The sequence below is a fragment of the Nilaparvata lugens genome, unplaced genomic scaffold (assembly GCF_014356525.2).
Source record: "Nilaparvata lugens isolate BPH unplaced genomic scaffold, ASM1435652v1 scaffold3872, whole genome shotgun sequence".
NCBI lineage: Eukaryota > Metazoa > Arthropoda > Insecta > Hemiptera > Delphacidae > Nilaparvata > Nilaparvata lugens.
The window spans coordinates 1-19,770 of record NW_024090487.1 but is presented as its reverse complement, the minus strand read 5'-3'; the positions used below and the strand labels follow the sequence as shown (position 1 = coordinate 19,770).

Genomic DNA, 19,770 nt, shown 5'->3' with positions numbered 1-19,770 from the left:
GATATTTTGCCTCTAAGGGTTTCAAAGGATGAAAAAGGATTCTATTAAGTAAGGTTATGAACATGGTAAGGTGAGTGCCATATGGAAATGAGATAATTTATTTATTAAAATGTGATATTCTAACATATGTTGTAATCATTGGAAATAACAAAATAATATGATAGAATTCAAAAAAGAACATCTGTTCTATTATTGCTTTCTACCTGATTCCACTCACCTCAATAATATTGTTCTGATAATTGATAAATATGTTTTCGCCACACTTGGATGTAATGAGCTGGTTTACGTGCGTCATATGGTGGCCGAAAGTGATTGTTTTCCGACCAGGCCGGTAAAACTTTACGGCCCTAGGGCTGTAAAATGACCTTGAATAACAGCTGATTCTGATTTGATATGAACGGGTTTACAAAATAGTTTATGAAACAGAATCAGTTTATGCTTCTAGAATTGAATAAAGTATTTTGCAATAAGATACTATCATTTCATTTGGATGAATGAAATACAAATAAGATATTATAAACAACTCAAATTCAATTTTCAGAGTATAATAGAATCTAACCTGAAACCTCATAGTACTGCGTTTATCACAAAACCTGGTGGATAGTTTTGGAACTACTTGGGCAATATCCATGGTGCTGAACGTTTTAACAAATAGTTTATTAAACAGAATCAGTTTATGCTTCTAGAATTGAATAAAGTATTCTGCAGTAATATACTATCATTTTATTTGGATGAATGAAATAGAGGTAAGATATCTTCTTCTTCTATATAATAAGAGAGAGTGGGGTTGTGTTTGTTCGCATCAAAACATGTCAACTTGTGGATTGCATACCGGAAAAACGGGAATGATTTAGATCTCAAAAATTTTAAACATAGATTCTAAAAATATCAATCTCGTGCACCTGGAAGCCCAAATTTCTATTTTCCTTCTAGATTTTTCAGAATATTAATGTTCAAATTCATCTATGCTACCGTAGGCTAATTGAAGTTCCATAGCCCAAAGTGTGTATTTTTATCAGCAGGTTATAAGACTACCATTTACGAACGTCTATGTAGCGTAGCGGTAAGAAGCTTGCTTACGGAGCGATGGTACCTGGGTTCAAATCCCCGATGCTTCCCATTTTTTTGTTCTTAATTTTTTCCCTCGAAACGTATTATTATCAATTATTTTTTGAAGGAATTTGTTTTCATTACTATTGAACTTGGATTTTATCAAATAATTATTTTCAATGTAAAATTTTGCCACCAGTACAAATGAATTGGACATAGTCTTCATGCTGTAGGCCTATAATTTATTGAATTTCATAAGAAAAACATGAATAGATCACAATAAAATGAGTAATAATTTATATTCTTCAGTTATAATGTAGGCTACTATCAGACACAAATTCCCAGTGAAACGAGTATTTTAGGTATTTTTTTGGAATTGGAAAAAAAAGGCTGCCTGATTCAAATTGAGGAGGATCCTAATAGAACTAAAATTTATTGATGTATTGGAAAAATCAATATGATTCTGTGAGGTTTCCAAGTATTATGTATTCTTCAGTTTTCTATACTTTAATAACTAGATACTAATAACTATACTAATAGCTAGAGCTATGACCTTCCACTTTTGTTTTCGGAACTGCTTAATAAACAATTATTCTCATATATATTGTTTATTTCTCTGTGTGGCGAAAAATAGCGTTCGCACCACGGGCAAAAATGTTTTTCCGGCTCTCAATCTTTTCTAGTCCTCGGCCTACGGCCTCGGACTTGAAAACCGATTTCGAGCCGGAAAAGTCTCATTTTCGGCCCTAGGTGCGAAATATACTATTTCGCCCCACTTGGATGTAATGAGCTGGTTTACGTGCGTCATATGGAGGCCGAAAGTGATTGTTTTCTGACCAGGCCGGTAAAATTTTTACGGCCCTAGGGCTGTAAAATAACCTTGAAGTCAGCTGATTCTGATTTGATGTGAACGTGTTTACAAAATAGTTTATGAAACGGAATCAGTTTATGCTTCTAGAATTGAATAAAGTTTTTGCAATAAGATACTATCATTTTATTTGGATGAATGAAATACAAATGAGATATTATAAACTATTCAAATTCAATTTTCAGAGTATAATAGAATCTAACCTCAAACCTCCTAGTAAGCGTTTATCACGGAACATGGTGGATAAACGGAATCATTTTATGCTTCTAGAATTCAATAAAGTATTCTGTAATAATATACTATCATTTTATTTAATGAATAAAATACAGATAAGATATATATTATAAACTATTCAAATAATTCGATTTTCATAGAAGGATAGAACTTCTAACCTAAACTTCCATTGACATTCAGATCACATCAGATTGGCCGAATTTCAAGTGTGCTAAAACAGCTGATCAAAAACTTTTTCAAGTGTGATAAACCAGCTGATCAAAAACTTTTTCAAGTGTGATAACCAGCTGATCAAAAACTTTTCATTATTTGTGTTTATCATTCAATAATTAAAACATTTATATAATATCATCTTATTGTCATTTGAAGAATAAAAAGTATAAACTCAACCTCTTACATAATTGAACATAATCTTTTAGTTTATTTAGACAAATCAGAATAAAAAATAAAAATACTTGGACAATTTCTGATATTCAGATTATCTCAGATTTGCTAGAGCTATGACCTTCCACTTTTGCTTTCGGAAGTGCTTATAATAGACAATGAGAATAATTATTATTCTCATATATATATTGTTTATTTTTCTGTGTGGCGAAAAATTACGTTCTCACCATGGGCAAAAATGTTTTTCCGGCTCTCAATCTATTCTAGTCCTCGGCCTACGGCCTCAGACTTGAAAACCGATTTCGAGCCAGAAAAGTCTCATTTTCGGCCCTAGGTGCGAAATATACTATTTCGCCACACTTGGATGTAATGAGCTGGTTTACGTGCGTCATATGGTGGCCGAAAGTGATTGTTTTCCGACCAGGCCGGTAAAACTTTACGGCCCTAGGGCTGTAAAATGACCTTGAATAACAGCTGATTCTGATTTGATATGAACGGGTTTACAAAATAGTTTATGAAACAGAATCAGTTTATGCTTCTAGAATTGAATAAAGTATTTTGCAATAAGATACTATCATTTCATTTGGATGAATGAAATACAAATAAGATATTATAAACTACTCAAATTCAATTTTCAGAGTATAATAGAATCTAACATCAAACCTCATAGTACTGCGTTTATCACAAAACCTGGTGGATAGTTTTGGAACTACTTGGGCAATATCCATGGTGCTGAACGTTTTAACAAATAGTTTATGAAACAGAATCAGTTATGCTTCTAGAATTGAATAAAGTATTCTGCAGTAATATACTATCATTTTATTTGGATGAATGAAATAGAGGTAAGATATCTTCTTCTTCTATATAATAAGAGAGAGTGGGGTTGTGTTTGTTCGCATCAAAACATGTCAACTTGTGGATTGCATACCGGAAAAACGGGAATGATTTAGATCTCCAAATTTTGAACATAGATTCTAAAAATATCAATCTCGTGCACCTGGAAGCCCAAATTTCTATTTTCCTTCTAGATTTTTCAGAATATTAATGTTCAAATTCATCTATGCTACCGTAGGCTAATTGAAGTTCCATAGCCCAAAGTGTGTATTTTTATCAGCAGGTTATAAGACTACCATTTACTAACGTTTATGTAGCGCAGCGGTAAGAAGCTTGCTTACGGAGTGATGGTACCTTGGTTCAAATCCCCCGATGCTTCCCATTTTTTTGTTCTTAATTTTTTCCCTCGAACGTATTATTATCAATTATTTTTGAAGGAATTTGTTTCATTACTATTGAACTTGGATTTTATCAAATAATTATTTTCAATGTAAAATTTTGCCACCAGTACAAATGAATTGGACATAGTCTTCATGCAGTAGGCCTATAATTTATTGAATTTCATAAGAAAAACATGAATAGATCACAATAAAATGAGTAATAATTTATATTCTTCAGTTATAATGTAGGCTACTATCAGACACGAATTCCCAGTGAAACGAGTATTTTAGGTATTTTTTTGGAATTGGGAAAACAAAAGGCTGCCTGATTCAAATTGAGGAGGATCCTAATAGAACTAAAATGTATTGGAAAAATCAATATGATTCTGTGAGGTTTCCAAGTATTATGTATTCTTCAGTTTTCTATACTTTAATAACTAGATACTAATAACTATACTAATAGCTAGAGCTATGACCTTCCACTTTTGTTTTCGGAACTGCTTAATAAACAATTATTCTCATATATATTGTTTATTTCTCTGTGTGGCGAAAAATAGCGTTCGCACCATGGGCAAAAATGTTTTTCCGGCTCTCAATCTTTTCTAGTCCTCGGCCTACGGCCTCGGACTTGAAAACCGATTTCGAGCCGGAAAAGTCTCATTTTCGGCCCTAGGTGCGAAATATACTATTTCGCCACACTTGGATGTAATGAGCTGGTTTACGTGCGTCATATGGAGGCCGAAAGTGATTGTTTTCCGACCAGGCCGGTAAAACTTTACGGCCCTAGGGCTGTAAAATGACCTTGAATAACAGCTGATCGTGTCCGATCTCACAAAAATCATAGAGATAATCTCATAACGACTGTAATAATCTATATAATTATGTATCGTGAATCGCGGTATCATGTCTATAATATATTTTATGAATTACTGTTTCATAATTTAATATTTATTATTGTGTTTTTGATGTCAAACAATAGAATACGATGATATCTCCATAGCCTCAACAATATAATGTTGGCTGCATTGTCCATTGTCAGAAAGGTAAGTAGGTATCGCAAGTCTTTAAAAGTGAAGATCGAATTTGAAATCAAAGTACAATAATTGTATCAATATTTAAAAGTGAGGTAGAGTAATAATTGTTTCTTTTTATTATCGAATTCCACTTCTTAATGCAATACAATCAACAATAATAATAGGAAAATACAGCAGAGATCTAAAGTTTAAGGTAAGCCTACTGGTGAAACTCAGCTTTGACTGAAAAATTCCTAGTAATTTTTCCGTAATTCATTATTAAAACTTTTAGATAATTTTTCTTCAATATCAAACCTTATAGAGAAAACATTAGGCCCACTCAAGATCGAATCTTCGAATGTTTTCTCTATGATTAACTATTTTCAGAGCAATATTTTGTTGTGAAAATGCCGGCAAACTGGCTTCAAGTTTGCCGCTATAGGCCTACACTATATTATAGTAGCCTACATACGTTACTTGACTTACAGGCCTCATTGAATAAAAATATGCAATGGCCGAGAGCATAAAGGCATAGTACATCAGAACTCCAAAGTTCAGTGAATACAAACATGATCTAGGTTCGAACCCTCGGTCAGTGACATTTTTTTTTGTCGATGAATTTCGACTTTTATTAGCTATTTTTATATTAGTTACCGTAATTTAAATTTCAATCAATTTTTTAGATATTTTGAGACAAAACTATGAAATATGCAATTATATTAATTTTTTAATCACATTATTCAAAATAGTAATGAAAATTCTATTCATCCATCTATCCATGAGACATTGCACCAGGCGCAAAGCTCGAGCTATAAAAATTCAAACAATTATTCGAAATAATAGTATAAAAATATTGTCACTATTGTAAATTATTAATTAGTAATATTGAAATTAATTGACAGTGAAAGTTGTCATAACCAAGATTCAAACTATCAAAATAGGCTGTTTGAATTTTATTTATTTTTTAATTTCTTATATATTGGGAAGTTTTTTTTGGTGTGGCGAAAAATAGCGTTCGCACCATGGGCAAAATAGTATATTTCGCACCTAGGGCCGAAAATGAGATATTTCCGGCTCGAAATCGGTTTTTAAGTCCGAGGCCGTAGGCCGAGGACTAGAAAAGATGAGAGCCGGAAATACATTTTTGCCCATGGTGCGAACGCTATTTTTCGCCACACCAAAAAAAACTTCCCAATATATAAGAAATTAAAAAATAAATAAAATTCAAACAGCCTATTTTGATAGTTTGAATCTTGGTTATGACATCTTTCACTGTCAATTAATTTCAATATTACTAATTAATAATTTACAATAGTGACAATATCTTCATACTATTAATATTTCGAATAATTGTTTGAATTTTTATAGCTCGCGCTTTGCGCCTGGTGCAATATCTCATGGATAGATGGATGAATAGAATTTTCATTACTATTTTGAAATAATGTGATTAAAAAATTAATATAATTGCATATTTCACAGTTTTGTCTCAAAATATATCTAAAAAATTGATTGAAATTTAAATTACGGTAAATAATATAAAAAATAGCTAATAAAAGTCGAAATTCATCGACAAAAAAAAAATGTCACTGACCTCGAGGTTCGAACCTAGATCATGTTTGTAATTCACTGAGCATAGAGAGTCCCGATGTCTTACGCCTTAATGCTCTCGGCCATTGCGAGGCCTGTAAGTCAGGTAACGTATGTAGGCTACTTTAATATAGTGTAGCCTATAGCGGCAAACTTGAAGTCGGTTGCCGGCATTTTCACAACAAAATATTGCTCTGAAAATAGTTAAATCATAGAGAAAACATTCGAAGATTCAATCTTGAGTGGGCCTAATGTTTTCTATATGGTTTGATATTGAAGAAAAATTATCTAAAAGTTTTAATAATGAATTACGGAAAAATTACTAGGAATTTTTCAGTCAAAGCTGAGTTCACCAGTAGGCTTACCTTAAACTTTAGATCTCTGCTGTATTTTCCTATTATTATTGTTGATTGTATTGCATTAAGAAGTGGAATTCGATAATAAAAAGAAACAACTATTACTCTACCTCACTTTTAAATATTGATACAATTATTGTACTTTGATTTCAAATTCGATTCTTCACTTTTAAAGACTTGCGATACTTACCTTTGACAATGGACAATGCAGCCAACATTATATTGTTGAGGCTATGGAGATATCATCGTATTCTATTGTTGATATCAAAAACACAATAATAAATATTAAATTATGAAACAGTAATTCATAAAATTATATAGACATGATACCGCGATTCACGATACATAATTATATAGATTATTACAGTCGTTATGAGATTATCTCTATGATTTTTGTGAGATCGGACACGATCAGCTGTTATTCAAGGTCATTTTACAGCCCTAGGGCCGTAAAGTTTTACCGGCCTGGTCGGAAAACAATCACTTTCGGCCTCCATATGACGCACGTAAACCAGCTCATTACATCCAAGTGTGGCGAAAATGTATTTCCGGCTCTCAATCTTTTCTAGTCCTCGGCCTACGGCCTCGGACTTAAAAACCGATTTCGAGCCGGAAATATCTCATTTTCGGCCCTAGGTGCGAAATATACTATTAACTAGCAAGAACCCGTGCTTCGCAAGGATCTATTTTAAAACTTGACAAAATGAAAACTTGACGTAATGAAATTTTGAAGAATTGAGAATAGGCCTATAACCATCCTTGGTTAATTAAGAATCTATAAGCAAAATTTCAAGTTAATTAGTCCAGTAGTTCAGACGTGATGATGCGTCAAACATAATTTTCCTATCCCGTACGTGCATAAGCCAGCTCTTTACTTTATATAATTATTATAGATATAGTTAACGACTGCAAGAGATAGGACTGTGGAACAGAATAGTGGTGAAACTATGATAGCGCCAGAAGTGTCTCAAACACAATAGTAGGTACATGAACTTTTTGAAAGTGATTTGAAAAAATGTTAAAACAACAGAACTGGATCCTTATCATTCTACCTTCATTTAGAGAGGCTTATGTTTGAGCCGAATGGAAATCTATTTATAAAAAAATGAATGTCTGTTTGTGTGTTTGTTTGTATGTTTGTTTGTTCCCTGTAGATTTGAAAACTTCTTGAAACTTTGGGAATATGTTGTGTGAATATTGGCGATTGTTTCTGAACAGAAATTTTAATAGGGGGGCTAATAATAATTATTTATTAATCCATTTCACAGACATATGATCACAATTCGCCGTGCAGTTCGCTCCACAATATTTTGGCTATCCATCATAAGTGGAAAACATGCGAACATGAATACAGAAGTATCGGCAATTTTTTATTTGATTAAATTCATGTTTTGAAGAATTCATTGTTACGATTGATAAATTGATAGGAGCTTATAAATATTTTCTAATTCGAATGAAATAACCTCTGAAAAAATAATGATTGGATAAATACCAATATTGAATTATTGTTGACCAAGAACTAAGTACATAGACAATTCATTCAACTAATTCTGTATTGATAAAATTATAATCATTTTCTCTATTGATAATCAATTTCATCAACTAACTGGGAAAAGTTCTTCAATTTCCATGAATTTATTAATAGAATTATATAAATCTAAAGTGTAGGTCATATCTAAATTCACAAAGAGTTCGATTCTTGTTGGCAAGATAGATGTTATTCAATGCAGAAATCATTGTTATTTTACTAGAAGATAGGATAAAATTTCTCTTTCAGGGGGAGTTTTGACAACCCACAAAACTCATTTTTCATTTGAAGAAATAATATCAAAAAGGTGCATAGGACCTTACTTTTTGTTCAGCTTGCCAAAATACCCCTCATTTCAATATTAAAAATTTTCGACTGAATGTACAGTGAGTCAATCATTCTATCAAGGCTTGAATAATTTTAAAATTTTAATTAAATAAAAATGGTAGAGAATATCAACTGTAGATATCAACACCTTTATTTAAAGACATATTAACTGCATGCGTTTTCATATTGCCGATACAGCATTGATAAAACTGTAGACGTTTATTTAGCAGTCTCAAAAAAAAGTTCTAGCTGAAAAATTAATAATACCTACATGCCACGTGTAGGCTTATACATTGCATCAGGAAAACGAAGTTCAAAACTATGGTTTTCCTAAACATATGTTTTTGAGATAATTTCTTTGATGCAGCTGTTTCACATTCACCATTATAAATTATACAGAGTTTGTGAAAATAAAAATATTTATTGATTACCAAAACAATACTATTATTATATTAATGATAATAATTAATTATTAAAACAATACTTTTATTATATCAATAATAATAATATTATCTCTATACTTATAAAAGGCTAAGCCCAGACAGACTGAAATCATACCACAGCCCAAACTACTGAGCTAAAAACTTGAAATTTTGCACGATGTTTATGGTAGCCTGAAAACATCCACTAAGAAAGGATTTTCAGAAATTTGCCCCCCTGAGGGTGCTGAGCCCCCCAAAATTTTGTACTTTTTAACCGCTCATTGCACAGCAAAGTCATGAGGAACTTTTTTGTTCAGCTACGAAAAAAAATTAGATCTATGCAGAAAAATTTCGATCAGGAGCACAGGGGGGTCCAGGAGAGGGAATTTAGGAGGATTCTATTAAGTAAGGTTATGAACATGGTCTGTTTGTGTGTTTGTTTGTATGTTACGCATGCAGTTATATGTCTTTAAATAAAGGTGTTGATATCTACAGTTGATATTCTCTACCATTTTTATTTAATTAAAATTTCAAAATTATTCAAGCCTTGATAGAATGATTGACTCACTGTACATTCAGTCGAAAATTTTAATATTGAAATGAGGGGTATTTTGGCAAGCTGAACAAAAAAGTAAGGTCCTATGCACCTTTTTGATATTATTTCTTCAAATGAAAAATGAGTTTTGTGGGTTGTCAAAACTCCCCCTGAAAGAGAAATTTTATCCTATCTTCTAGTAAAATAACAATGATTTCTGCATTGAATAACATCTATCTTGCCAACAAGAATCGAACTCTTTGTGAATTTAGATATGACCTACACTTTAGATTTATATAATTCTATTAATAAATTCATGGAAATTGAAGAACTTTTCCCAGTTAGTTGATGAAATTGATTATCAATAGAGAAAATGATTATAATTTTATCATACAGAATTAGTTGAATGAATGTCTATGTACTTAGTTCTTGGTCAACAATAATTCAATATTGGTATTTATCCAATCATTATTTTTTCAGAGGTTATTTCATTCGAATTAGAAAATATTTATAAGCTCCTATCAATTTATCAATCGTAACAATGAATTCTTCAAAACATGAATTTAATCAAATAAAAAATTGCCGATACTTCTGTATTCATGTTCGCATGTTTTCCACTTATGATGGATAGCCAAAATATTGTGGAGCGAACTGCACGGCGAATTGTGATCATATGTCTGTGAAATGGATTAATAAATAATTATTATTAGCCCCCCTATTAAAATTTCTGTTCAGAAACAATCGCCAATATTCACACAACATATTCCCAAAGTTTCAAGAAGTTTTCAAATCTACAGGGAACAAACAAACATACAAACAAACACACAAACAGACATTCATTTTTTTATAAATAGATTTCCATTCGGCTCAAACATAAGCCTCTCTAAATGAAGGTAGAATGATAAGGATCCAGTTCTGTTGTTTTAACATTTTTTCAAATCACTTTCAAAAAGTTCATGTACCTACTATTGTGTTTGAGACACTTCTGGCGCTATCATAGTTTCACCACTATTCTGTTCCACAGTCCTATCTCTTGCAGTCGTTAACTATATCTATAATAATTATATAAAGTAAAGAGCTGGCTTATGCACGTACGGGATAGGAAAATTATGTTTGACGCATCATCACGTCTGAACTACTGGACTAATTAACTTGAAATTTTGCTTATAGATTCTTAATTAACCAAGGATGGTTATAGGCCTATTCTCAATTCTTCAAAATTTCATTACGTCAAGTTTTCATTTTGTCAAGTTTTAAAATAGATCCTTGCGAAGCACGGGTTCTTGCTAGTATTACATCAATAAACCGGTATCAGCTACCCTACGTTGAGGGCATTGCCAAGACAGAGGATCGGCAACGTTGTTCTCCTATCTTTCTCCACTGCCACTATAACGTGGACGTCACTATAGTATATACAGAAAATTGGACTCTTCTGAAGACTGTAGTAGTTTTATGGGGTAATGACTACTCAGAACAAGCTATTATTAGCAGGTGTTACTCAGATCGAAAAACTTTTACCATGCAAAGTCGTTAACGCTAATGGAAATGTAGCAGAGGGATGAGGGTTCAATAATATAATAGAACGACGGTAGTTTATTGCTGATAACTAACCAAAGTAGGCCTACACATCAGATAATGCACTAGCATTCTTACTCTATCTAATTGAGTGGGAAGCATAATATATTGATGCTTTTATTTATAAAGAATGCTGACGACAGTATGAAGTGAATATCTCTATAGGTAGATCTACATTAGCCTACTCTGGAGATAGAGATCAAATATTCAAACTTAAACAGCCAGCTATTAAAATAATAATGGACTTTAATGGATGTGCAATCTCTATTCATATTTATACGGAATGGATACCGTAGCATCAGATTACCAGTTTTTCTCTTCAATTTATACAACTTGCAATTGATTTTAGTACCATCCACATAATGGGCAAGGTCTTATTTATTTGATTTCATTGAAGAGTATTAGGTTTGGCCGTTGATGTAACTTTTCATTCCATTTCAACTTAGATTGAACGGAAGTTGACAAACACACATATGTTCATCATGTGTATGATATGTTGTGTTCAATCTAATATAATCTATAAGGATTGAGTTATTCACATTTTTAAAAATAAATTTGGTCTAATCGCAGCTTAAAGGTCTTTGGTTTCAATATTTTGTTTTGCAGTCATGGTATTATTATGCGTGCCCATCAGTATCAATATTCTCACATTCGAAAAAACTAATTTAATAGGTGAATAAAAATAAACAAATGAACTAAATAATGCTGGAGAAATTATAATATTTTTGATTCTAAAAAATTAAATTTCATCAGATAGAAAGATCATCACGGAAGTGGATGAATTATATCATATGGAATACAAATTCAAACGTGAACTGAGTTTTGTTAACATTTAAAACAGTTCACATCAGGTACTTGTGGATGAGAATACTGCGTGAGGTCTACTGTTCACAGAACTACTAGTTATACTAGTAAGAGGCCCTGAAATTGATCAGTTGCGACCTGAAAACTCTTAGCCAGCCAGGTCACTCGATATTATTATTAGTTCTGTGAACAGTAGACCTCACGCAAAATTCTCATCCACAAGTACCCGATTGAAACTATAGACCTTATGGAAATACAGCAATAGTCTTCTCCACACATCTGTGTAATCACTTGTCAGCTGATTTATGATGAATAATTCTATAGTCTGATTTTTACTCTAATATTGGCGTATGTAGGAGGCTCATTTCTCCTTTTATATTATCCTTGATTGAAATGCAAAATTTCAAAAAACCTTGTATATACGTCGACGTGTAATTAAAAAAGGAACATACCTGTCAAATTTCATGGAAATCTATCACCGAGTTTCGCCGTAAATGCGCAACATATAAACATTTAAACATTAAGAGAAATGCCAAACCGTCGACTTGAATCTTAGACCTCACTTCGCTCGGTCAACTATGGGCTTTGGTGTTTTTAATATTCTGTTATTTTTGATAACAGTAGAAATAAATTCAATCTAAAGTATTAAATACAGTATTATAATATTATAAGATTATTATTATAATAATTAATAATCTATTGATTATTTATAATATTATTGTTATTATTATACAGTATATTCTAATTATTAGAAGACTAGGTGCTATTACTGTGAATACATAGAATATTAAAAGATTCCTATTTTGGCTGTTGTAGATTCCATCATATTGCTTATAATAGCAGATAATCAGGCCTAATACTGTATTTGAATTTATTTAGCATCAACTATGAAGTTTAGACAAAAACGCAAAAAACAGAACGATTGGGGGAAAATTGTGGATTTTTGTGAACGTACAACATTACATGGCGTGAGATATCTGGTGGATTTCAACAGACATGGACCGAAATGTGAGTACTTTCTAAATGCAGAGTAGGCCTAATTAAGTATGATATCCAATCCTCATCGCCAACTATTGTAATTGAACATAATATGAAAATTGAATAAGCCATGATTGGATAGAAAATACTTTTTTAATGCTTACACTGTGAATGGTAGTATATCGGGGACCGAGCTTCGCTCTGGAGTACAAAAGCATGAAAAATTTATTACGAAAGAAGAAATTATAATTACATTCATACAGAAATGTTCTATCTGATCACAGTAAATTGAGATTAATTCCCAGAGGAATGCAAAAATTTCCCTCACAAAGGCCCAGTTGCACAAAAGCCGCTTAAATGTAAATCCATGTTAACTTCACGTGAACCAAATCAGAGAAGACCATTTCAAAAAGATGGATCTACTGGAATTAATCAGGATTGAAAATAACCCGGCTTTTTTGCAACCGGCACTAAGTACCTGATTGAATGATTACAAAAGTTCAACAGCTGAGTCATAAGTTTGACACAGTCCACCACACATAAACTTGCTCACTCACTTCCATCACCAACAGACGACGAAATAATTATTATCAGCTGTTTTTCCAAGGATGAATAATAATTATCCTTTTGATGTCCTTCAGCGAGTTTTCCCAGGGATGAGACCTAGTGCAATCGAATCTTTATATTATAAACCCACAATGTTCTGAATTTTGAGAGAATCGTTAGAGCCGTTTTCGAGATTCGGTGAAATACAAACATATAAACATCTAAACATATAAACAGAAGTTGCTCGTTTATATAGTATAGGATAAGAATAATACTCAATTTGTATATTGAATATTGATTCAATGGTATTATGTTGCCAGGTAACCACATCTGTAGGGATATCACATTAAGTATAATAATTATATATTATATTGAGTATGTAATAATAGTATATATTTAGTATTTATAGTATAATATTGAGTATGGCGAACACTTTATATTTATTTATTATTTATTTATTTATTTATTTATTATTTATTTATTTATTATTATTTATTTATTATTATTTATTTATTTATTTATTTATTTATTTATTTATTATTTATTTATTTATTTATTTATTTATTTATTTATTTATTTATTTATTTATTTATTTATTTATTTATTTATTGAGAATACATTACATGAAAAAAGTACAACTCGAAGAGGTTTACAGCTAAACGCCAAAACAAACCTCATTTACACAAAAAGTATGACACAAATGATTTAGAAATAATATTATTGGGAACTTGCAATTAAAAAGCAAAACAAAACTAGGTAAAGAAAACAGAAAATAGTTGCTTGGAGAAAAAACTGTTTTAGAAATAAGAACTTGATATTAAAAATAGATAAACTTGCTGATTAAGAAAACAGAAAGAAGTTGCTTAAAAGAAGATAAGATAGTTAGAAAAAAGTTAATTATAAATAAGAACTACATTTTGAAAATTGAAAAAAACTTAATGAAGAAACGAAAAATTTGATAAAAAAAAGAACGGGGGAAAATGAAATGAAGAATATATTGAAGGTCTGCAAAATAATGTGACAGTTAAAATTGAAGAGCTCAATTAAATAAACTCTTTCAAGTTGGTTACCCTGCATTGAGTAGCTGAAAACGTCCGGCGTCCGCTGCCTTGTGAAAATCTTGTATTTTTACACTTCTGTATAAAATTGAGTACCTACCAGTTTATTTCTCAGACTCCAATCATGTATTCTATCTAATTCTTGTTGTAATAACTCAGTGTCTCGACAGTCATTTATGGCGCGATAAATTTTGACATCATCTGCATATATTAGACAGTTGCTATTTTTTACACAAGAAGAAATGTCATTAATTAAGAGTAGAAATAGGAGCGGCCCCAAGCTGCTACTCTGAGGTACTCCTGAATTACTAGAAAATGTACCTGATCTAATGTTGTTAAAGAGTACAAAAAACAATCGATCAAGTAGTTTTCTGAATGGAAAAAGGCTACCGATTCAGACCTGAATCCCAAGGCAAACATTTTCTATGAGTTTCAAGTTCTTTTGAGTTTACATAGATTATGCATTATTTTCCACATATTATATTATTCAGTTTTGGAAATAAGTAATACTTGAGGATGCCATATTACATTCCAGTCTTATAGTTTTTTATACTACTGTACTATCTTTTTCTGACTCTTAAGACTGTTAATGGAAAAATGATTACAACATTTACTCATTCACACTTGTTGAAGATTAATTCCACTGAAATCCTCTGATGATCAGTGGATAACAGATCACATTGATCAATGAATTTTAAATCACTAAAGGCCCGGTTCCACTAAAGACTGTTAAATTTCAATCATGATTAAATGACATAAGAACCAATCTGAGAAAGATTTATTGAAAAGAATGCTTCTCTGATTGGTTCTTGTGGCATTTAATCACGGCTATAATTCAACAGGCTTCTGTGCAACTGGTCCTAACAGCTAACAAATATTGATTAACGCTGATCAATCTCAATTTTTCATTGCTATAATTTGAACCTGTTGAAATGCGTTTGGTTTCTAGGTTTTTTTAACGATAGGGATGTTTTGTTATCATAATAGGTAGTTGGTATGGCTTTCTTGGGAAATAGTGCAATAGAGAAAATATAGCATATTGATCCTATGGTATGGATCGTTAATGTTCCAATTTTCAAGCCGATTATTTGTTAACTCCGATTACTGTCAACTACTGACTAAGACTGTATTGACTGAGTAAGAGTGTAATAATTGCACAGTATGAGAGACTACGGTACCGTACCAGCGTCACTTAGCTTCACGTAAAATAACTACTTGGATTATCGGCTTGAGCTAACATTGAAATTCACGACATAAACGCCCTATACCATGGGATATCTTCTTATGCTATCTTTTCTCTATGATAGTAGGTAGTAATTTTTTATTACTGTGATCTAAATATACCAAAATCCTTTTGTTCTGTGGACTTTTTGGGCCATAGAGTGTAACATTATACAAATTTAAACCTAGCGAAGATAGATAAGCAACTAAAATGAAGTTATTTTGTTTGTAGACTTTTGTGGACAATAGTAGTGATTCTACTGTGTGTGGGTTCAACGCTGATGATCTACAACAGTTGGAACCGATTCAACACAAACCCGACCGTAATTTCTATCCAAAAGGACTACAGAACATGGAAAACAGCTTTTCCAGCAGCAACCGTTTGTTTCGCCAATAAACTAGATGTGAAACTGGCCGAACGGTTGATTAAAAAGTAAGCAATCATATAATAATCAGAGGAAGTTTACTATCTTTATGTTTTTGAAGGTACGGATTCAAAGATCCAAAGGTTCAAAGAACCCCACACGTCAAACGAAGCTTAGTGTGTGTCCCAAGTATGTTTGTTGGGCAAACCAATTCCTGTGTCCTTTACAAGGTCAAGGAGTTTTTCCCATATACTAACATTCAATTCCTCACCTGGTTGCTTGCAGCCCTTCTTCTAGCCCCTAGTCTTTCACAATCCAGTGAACTTACTACTTACTTAGTGAAGTTTACTACTAGTAGTTCTGTGAATAGTAGACCTTACGCAGTTTTCTCATCCACTCATCCACAATTAAGTATCTGATGTCACCTATTTGAAATGTTAACAAACTCAGTTCACGTTTGAATTCGTATTCCATATGATATGATAATTCATCCAGTTCCGTGAAAAAATGTATTTATTACAATCAAAAATATTATTATTTGTTCAGCATTATTGATCATTTGATTATTTTTAATAACCTAATAATCACCTATTAAATTAGTTTTTTCAAATTTGAGAATATTGATATTGATGGGCACGCATAATAATACCATGACTGCAAAAAAAAATATTGAAACCATACTGTAGATCTAAAGGTGCGTACAGATATACGCGCCGCGAACATGAGCAATTCACTTCTAATCAGCTGACTATATCTGTATTTTTACAGAAATGGTAAGATACAGATATAAAAAGCTTGACATCAGCTGATTAAAAGTGAATTGCTCATGTTCGCGGCGCGTAAATCTGTACGCACCTTCAAAGATGCATAATTATGGTTTTTGATTGAAACTATAGACCTTATAGAAATCGACACGGATTCTCCAGAACATCTGTGTAATCCACTTGTCAGCTGATTGATTATGAATAATTCTATAGTCTGATTAATCCTATCTTCAGAGTAGACTAGTAGTTCTGTGAACAGTAGACCTCACGCAGCTTTCTCATCCACAAGTATCTGGTGTCACCTGTTCTAGTTGATTCAGTTGAATCACAATTTACAGTTGAATCATAATTCACTCTTGAAAACTTAATTGTTTTCTCCAAAATCAAAAATTCACTTATGTTAATAAACTCAGTTCACGTTTGAATCTGTATCCCATACGATGATTTATCCAGTTTCGTGATAATCTTTCCATCTGATAGAAATATTTCTCAACTATTTCAAAATTAATTTTTTTCAATCAAGAATATTATAATTTCTTCGGCATTATTCAGTTCAATTTATTATTTTTTATTTATTTTATTTTCAATCACCTATTAAATTTGTTTTTCAAATGTGAGAATATTGATACTGATGGGCACGCATCATAAAAAATATTGAAACCCTACCTTATAGAACTAGACACGGCCAGACATCTGTGTAATGCATGCAATGAATAATCCACTTGTCAGCTGATTGATTATGAATAATTCTATAGTCTGATTGATCCTATCTTGAAAGATGATATATATAGTGATATCAGAGTATGAAGGAATTCCTTTTCTTTTCATATTATTCTTAAAATGCAAAATTTCAAAAAACCTTGTGTATACATCGACGAGCAGTTGAAAAAGGAATATTCCTGCCAAATCTCATCGAATTCTTTCAACGCGTTTGTCGGTAATCGCATTACATACAGACAGACAAAAGCAAATCGAGTTGAAACATAGACCTCACTACGTTCGGTCAAAAGATGTGAAATTATTTCAAATAATTAAACATCGTAGCTATGATGAAGTCTTATTATTTCTGAAATTCATAAACTTATTTGCAATAATGTAAAAATACTGTGTTGTAAATCCATTCTCTTCCACTATAAATTTGAACAAATTTGAATTAAAAACACTTTTGGATTGTAAGCATAATTTTTATCACGTTTTGACCTGTTATTGGCCATCAGACACTGTGAGTTTGAAGTGTCGAATTGTCTGGCTGAAGATGACCAAAAACAGGTCGAAACGTCATAAAATTGAGTGCTAAAAAGTGAGTGTTTTAAATGAAATTATAAAAATCAATCCAATGTTGATCATTCATTCTGTCATTCTTGAAAGGAATAAATTATTACTGAAAATAGGTTAAGAATATTTAAGAGAAATTTACTGTGTTTATGACGAGTATAAATTTATTATATAGGATACCTTCAAAACGGGAATAAAACAATGTAATTATTGTTAAATTCAAGCCAAAAACATTTAATACCTATTAAAGCTGATGGATTGCTACATAACAGAAATATAGGCTTATCAGTTAACAGTGACCGGCACAGTAGAAATATAATTTCCATGAGTTCTGATTGGACCATTTCCACTCAGCATGGTTATAAGGGAATCAAGTTTAAATCTTGAAAGAATGCGATAATATATTGCACATTAGAGTAGATGTACAATTATTGGAAAATAATCCCAATTTTATTAAATTTGAATTTTAAAAACACTTATGTAGTGAAAATGCAGTTACATTGGTAGTGACGATCAGACTGTCAGATGATGACAGTACAACAGGTCGAAACAATCGTCACTACCAATGTAAGTATATTTTCACTACATAAGTGTTTTTAAAATTTTAGTTTAATTTTAGTAGTAAAAAAGTATGGATATGTAAGAGACCAATTTTATTATTCATGTGTATGTATTTATTTTGGAGGAACTGGCCTGCAGCAACAGAAGAACAGCTGAGATATTCAATGAGTTTCCTTTATACGGTTGCCAATGCTGAATACAAGTCATTTAACCATTTTCTGCTATTCAGAGACGATAAAAGATTGGATAAACTGGATCTTCTCAAATTAGCTACGCAGGTGAGCTATCATTGAAATGTATACGTTTCAATTAAAATTTTTTATGAAGATTATTGGATATTGATGAGGGTGAAAATAAATATTGTTTGAATTGAAATGCTGAGGACGGGGAAAAGATATTGCTGAATTGGGGAGAGAAAGTCTCACATGTAATGGAACACATTTGAATTTTATAAAAGAGAAAATGGAATTGCAAATCCCAACGATGAAAAAAATGTTAGATATATAATATATGCTGTCTATTCTACTGGGATAGTTTTATTGATACGAAACTGAAGGGCTCAAAATACAGACATTAAGTAACTCAAGTAACGTCAAGTTTATAGCGAGGTCCACGATAAAATGGCAAAATATTTCATTAACATTGGTGTTGCTATCCTTGTCTATCATTCCACAAAACAGATAGATATGCTCAGATTTTCTAGCTCCGCAACGTTTCCAGATCGTTTTTCTAATGTATAAATAAAATTAACAAAATATTACTATTTCAAACTATGAAAATTATTGTTTAATAATTGAAAAATATAATAAATTCTTAAAGAATAATATGCAATTGATAATTTTATACAAGAATGCCCAGTTAATATTACATCAGATATAGGTATCAGCTATACTCTATAAAAGGCAGTGGTAAGACAGAGAATCGGCAACACTGTTCTTCTATTTTTCTCCACTGACACTAGAACATGGACCTCCGCTATTGTTACCCAGTTTCTCAAAAGTTACTTAGTTACCACACCTAAAGATGATGCCTTCAACACTGAACACTGAAATTTAAGTTTTGTATCAATAAAACTATTTCCATAGAATACAATAGTATATTTCGC

The 19,770-nt window shown here is 31.8% G+C and overlaps 1 protein-coding gene across 1 annotated transcript; it reads left to right on the top strand.

The window, feature by feature from the left end:
* Window positions 1-15,930: 15,930 nt before the first annotated feature.
* Window positions 15,931-19,047, top strand: LOC120355647. The gene is made up of 2 exons (XM_039444255.1): window positions 15,931-16,133; window positions 18,790-19,047. Exons 1-2 carry the CDS (start codon window positions 15,982-15,984, stop codon window positions 18,956-18,958), a joined length of 321 nt encoding a protein of 106 aa, XP_039300189.1. The 5' UTR covers window positions 15,931-15,981; the 3' UTR covers window positions 18,959-19,047.
* Window positions 19,048-19,770: the final 723 nt, after the last annotated feature.

Excerpts from the sequence above, each read along its gene's own strand:
- LOC120355647 (XM_039444255.1), top strand. The coding sequence starts at position 15,982 with ATGATCTACAACAGTTGGAACCGATTCAACACAAACCCGACCGTAATT. Across the intron at positions 16,134-18,789 it reads GCCGAACGGTTGATTAAAAA|GAACTGGCCTGCAGCAACAG; the intron begins GTAAGCAATCAT and ends TTTATTTTGGAG.